The sequence below is a fragment of the Austrofundulus limnaeus genome, unplaced genomic scaffold, assembly GCF_001266775.1.
Source record: "Austrofundulus limnaeus strain Quisiro unplaced genomic scaffold, Austrofundulus_limnaeus-1.0 Scaffold629, whole genome shotgun sequence".
NCBI lineage: Eukaryota > Metazoa > Chordata > Actinopteri > Cyprinodontiformes > Rivulidae > Austrofundulus > Austrofundulus limnaeus.
Window position 1 is genome coordinate 214749 of NW_013953031.1, and position 5654 is coordinate 220402.

The window sequence follows — 5654 nt, forward strand, 5'->3', positions numbered from 1 at the left end:
CAACTAGTTTTACTACAGTAAACAGCTGTAAAAAGTGTTAAAAACAACTAGTTTTACTACAGTAAACAGCTGTAAAAAGTGTTAAAAACAACTAGTTTTACTACAGTAAACAGCTGTAAAAAGTGTTAAAAACAACTAGTTTTACTACAGTAAACAGCTGTAAAAAGTGTTAAAAGCAACTAGTTTTACTACAGTAAACAGCTGTAAAAAGTGTTAAAAACAACTAGTTTTACTACAGTAAACAGCTGTAAAAAGTGTTAAAAACAACTAGTTTTACTACAGTAAACAGCTGTAAAAAGTGTTAAAAACAACTAGTTTTACTATAGTAAACTTCTGCAAACATCCTGGTAACTTCTGTTATGTTCCACACCTCTCTTTGTACAAATGTAGGAATAGAGTAATCCCAGCTTTGTGTTGCTTTTTGTGATCTTATGGACAGATCATTACACCCTTTGGGCTATTTGTTTGCTCTAAAACTACTTTTTTTCATTGATTTTTCTTAACTTCTTTGACATACAGTATGTGCGGATCTTAAGATGCTTCTTATGATTTATTGTAATGTCTTCCTGAATATCAAAAGTTTACACTTAATGGACCAAAAGACAAAAATTATCTCACAAATGACTGTAAGAATCGATGATTCCTCTACCAGAACAGAAAGGTTAATGTGTACAGTACTGACAGACAGCCTTGTTCACCTGCCTGTACCTCATGTGTCCTTTCATAGAGCAGACAATGTGCACTCTATTTTCTATTTTCAGTGGAGTAAAAAAATACTAACGTAAGTGGGAAAAGCAGCTCATTGAGAAAGGTGAGTCTTTGTGAGCCCTTTACATTAACACATTTACAGAGCAGCTTCCTGCTGAGCTGAACACTGACTGATGGCAGGACAGCAGACAAAGACTGGACAAGGACAGGAAATGGAAAAGCGGTGAATGAAAAAAAAAAAGGTCCAGAAAACCAATAGGATGGAAAAAGATACCATTTTAACAATTTTAATAAAAATCAGTGAGGTGTGATCATGTCCAAGAGGTTTTTGGATCTCTAATCCATGGTCCATCCAGATCTTCATAAAACAATCCAACACAACTGAGACACAAGATAAAACTCAGCCCTTAACCACGATTCAGCACACTCATTTTTACTGCCCAGCAGTAAACTTAACACTTGAGTTAACACTCAAGTCCTGTTTAAAACTGATACACTTTGATGTCATCTGAATCACACCTGAACACAACTCAGAACTGAAGCTTGGTGGGAAATCATCAAGCTGCCATCAGCAGGTGTGTTTCAGTAAGTCAGCACCAAGCAGAAAAATGCATTTGTTCTATTATTTAAAGATAAAACACAACTTCACTTTTTCTTGTTTTAATATTACTGTGGTTTTTTTTCACTTMAGTGAAACAGATCCTCAGTTTGTTGGTGTTTAATCTACAGTTCTCCTCCAACACAAGGTGTCACTCATGAGAAAACTGTGTAAGAAGAAGAAGAGTTGTCTGCTAAAASAGGCAGGTTTCTCTTTTCTTCAAAAGCTTAACTTTCCTTTTCTCTTTTTAAAAAGTGACACCTGTAGAAACACACCTACTGCAGACTCTTCATTAATAATCCAGTCCATCAAACATCAATAAACCTGGATTAAATCCACAGATGATCATTACAAGTCTAACTACGTATGTCCTGTTTCCATCCAACGTCTGCTCAACGTTCAGCTAATAAAAACAAACTCTTCTAAAAAAAACCATTTTATAACACATAACTGTGTTTGGATTTCTTTATGACATGATCTAATATTTACAGTGTAAAGCTGTGATAACAGATATGTTGATCTGAAGCTGTTTAAGGACTTGCAGTTTATAAAATTATTTCTGTAAAAAACAGACATTAAAGTTCACATTTTTGATTCATTTTATTCATTCGTTAAAACAAACGAAAAAGCTTTACACAATAAAACAAAACACAATATGTTAAAATTAAAGGAAACAGAGTGAGGAAAAGAAATCTTAAACCATCTGCCCATTTTTCCTCTAAAACCAGTTCAAATAATAAAAATACTGTCGTTTTACAGACAGAATCTGAAACAAGAACAGCTTCAGGTTCATCGTTTGAACAACTTATCATGTTGATAAAAACAACTTCGTATTGTATTTGTTCCAATAAACTAGATTTTATAATTTTTAAAATGTTCTGGAAGTTTTAATATCATCAACGAGATTATTCCATAAACATATTCCTTTAATCAAAGTACAGTGATCTTTTAAACTTGTTTTGACTNCTCTTTTAACAAAATTTAACAGAATATTTACAGAAAATATATTTTCATGAACATTATAACTTATAAAATACTATATTCTACCAAATCATAAAACTTCAATTATTTCAGCTGATGAAATAATTTATTTGTTAGATAATAATAAAGTTTTCTACTAATAATTTGTACAGCTCATTTTTGTAAAATAAAAATGACATTTGTAATATTTTGCATAGTTTACATTAAACTACAAGAAAATATATTAAATGTGGTACAATCATTGAATTATATATTATATACAATGTTTTATTATTCTCTTGTTCTTTTTCTCTTATTGTTTTTTATTCTAGAACTCTTTCACTTTATATAACAATTCAATAATTATTTTTTGCTGCTTTTATTCTTAAGTAATTAATATGAGCTCTCCATGTCAGCTTCTCATCAATGACAACACCCAAACATTTCATTTTACTGAAGAAGTATTTCAATTCCCTTCGTTCTGAATGGAGCTTCAGTTAATAAATATCATGYMGTTTGTTTKGTCCAAATTCAATAACTTATTTAAATGAAACCAGGTTTGTATTTCTTGACTTCTGTCTGCATGATCTCCAACATCTGTTCAATATTTTCACCAGAAAAGAAAAATGTGGTGTCATCAGAAAAAAAAAAAACATTTTAAAAGCTTTGACACATTGACCAAATAATTTATACACAAAATGAACTGCTGTGGCCCAAATACAGAACCCTGAGGAACTCCACAACTAACATCATGTAATTCAGATCTAACATTATTCACCTGAACAAACTGTTTCCTGTTTTCCAAACAGCTGCAGTAGATACCCACTGCAGTGCTAATTCTCTAATGCCATCTTAGTTCAGCTTTTCAAGAATAATAATGTGATCAATGAAGTCAAATGATTTCTTTAAATCAACATAAACACTAACACAGAACTGTTTTTGATCAACAGCAGTTTATCTGTAATTCCATGAGAGCCACTGATGTAGAATTATTTGTTCTGCACCCATAATGTCTCATAATTAAATATTCTGTTCATCTATAAACTGATCTGATTACAGATAAGTTCTCAAAAATTGGGAAAACTGGAAACAATGATATTGGTGTATAATGGTTGAAGACACATTTCTCACCATTCATAAAAAGATGAATTACTTCAGCTACTTTCATCCTATCTGGAAATGTTCCTGTTAAAAAGATAAACTACAGTATTTATGTAAACGGTTCAATAACATAACTAATTATATCCTTTACCATCATCATATCCATGCCCACCCTATCTTGTGATCTTTTGTCAAAACTCAGTATTTCTTCTTTATCAGTTTCACCATGAAAAATACTGCTGGTACAACCCCTGACTGATGACTCACATTTTTATCTACTTTTGGTATTTGAACGTTTCTGTGGACTTGGAGAAGGCATCTGAACGTGTTCCTGGAGGCACACTGTGGGGGGTGTTACGTGAGCATGGGRTTGTGGGTCTGTTGTTACGGATCATTCAGTCTCTATACAAGCGGTGAGACTTTGATTCACACTGCCGGCACTAAGTCGGACCCCTTCAGAGTGGGAGTTGGACTCCAGGGCTGCCCGTTGTCACAGATTCTGTCCATAACTTGGACAGAATTTATCGGTGCAGCCAGGGGGCAGAGGGAGTCCAGTTCAGTGGTCTCAGGATTTCATCTCTGCTGTTTGCAGATGATGTGGTTCTGTTGGCGTCATCGCACCAGGATCTCCAGCTGGAGCAGGTCACAGCYGAGTGTGAAGCGGCTGGGATGAGGACCAGCTCCTCCAAATCTGAGTCTATGGTCCTCAATCAGTAAAGGGTGGATTCCTCTCTCTGGGTTGKGGGTGAAGTCCTGCCTCAAGTGGAGGAGTTCAAGTATCTCAGGGTCTTGTTCACAAGTGAGGGAAGGATGAAGTGTGAGATTGATAGAGGGGTCGGTGCAGCTTTCGCAGCTCTGTACCGGTCTGTCGTAGTGAAGAGGGAGCTGAGCTGTAAGACCTCTCTGTTTACCGATCAGTCTACATTCCTGCCCTCATCTACGGTCAGGAGCTTTGGATAGTGACCAAAAGAAAAGATCATGGATACAAGTGGTTGAAATGAGTTTTCTCCACAGGGTAGCTGGACTCTCCCTTAGAGACAGGCTGAGAAGTTCAGTTCTCCAGGAAAGACTCAGAGCTCATGATGCTGCCCCTGTGACCCACCTTTGGATAGAGCAGGATGATGGATAGATGGATGGATGGATGGATGGATGGATGGATGGATGGATGGATGGATGGATGGATGGATGGATGGAATTTTAGCTGGAAGACCTGGGCCAACATTTGCGTAGTATTGATTAAATTAATCTATTATCTTTGATCATAGATTTCCTTGTCATCCTTTATAAAGTACTGTGAAATACTCGATCATGCTTTATGATTGTTCTAGACACCGTTCGTTACTCCCCATGTTGTTTTCATATCAGCCATACGGTTGTTTAATWAGTCACAGTTTTTTCCTTCTTATGCTTTCTTATAATTTATACCAACTTTTCTTATACTTCTTATATCTGTCTTTTGTTTTGTTTGTTCTTAAGTTTAAAAGCATGAAAAAAATCAATTCTTTTTGCGAGCATTTCTTAACCTTTTGTCATCCATGGTTTGTCAACAACCTTTCTCTTAAGTTTTTTATGCATGCAGTTCTTTTCATTCATCTTACCTGGGATCTTTTTAGCCCAGCTGATCATGAGCACCAGCTCCTTGTCGGCCAGGTTGGTCAGAGACATCATCATGCTGGCCTCAGTGAAGGGCTTCTTCAGGTCCTCCATCAGGTAGATCTCTGGGGGCTCAGCCTCCATGATGCGAGAGATGAACTCCTCTGGACTCATGGATGACTGGTGGTTGGACTGAGTCAGGGGGTGCATGGAGGAAAAAGGTAACTCTATGGAGGGAAGGTGCTGTGTCCGGGAACCCACTCCAATCCTTAACAAGCCACGAGGCTGGAGACCTCCACGACGGTGCCTGGCCCCTCGATAGCTGCAGCGTTCACGTCTCACACCTGGTAGATTAATGCAGCAAGAAACAGATATAAATAATTAGACCATGACAGGACGATACCATCAAATCAACTGAATGCTGACATCTAGTTTTTGATTTCTAAACAGGAAAAACATCAGGTTACAAACATTAGAGTCTTCATCAGTTTACATCTGAATATGTAGTTGATCTGGTTTCAAAAGTTAGCTTTAATTTAGCATTAAAAATCTGAAACACAGAAATATACCATTTGTATCAATGACTAAATCTAAACTGTCAGTTCACTTCTTTAAATTAGCTTAACATTTAAACTGTTTATTATGAAAAGTAAGAAAGGGGCAGGAAATATACGTTTTTACTTCAACCTTTTCA

The 5654-nt window shown here is 36.1% G+C and overlaps 1 protein-coding gene across 2 annotated transcripts in view; it reads right to left on the minus strand.

Moving 5' to 3' along the window:
- LOC106531415 (estrogen receptor beta) overlaps positions 1-5654 on the minus strand; it is a 30721-nt gene that overhangs the window by 11576 nt on the left and 13491 nt on the right. For both annotated transcript variants that reach the window (XM_014027280.1, XM_014027281.1), the window contains one exon: positions 4966-5304. In XM_014027280.1, the coding sequence (XP_013882734.1) occupies positions 4966-5304 (339 nt within the window). The remainder of the gene's footprint in view (positions 1-4965; positions 5305-5654) is intronic.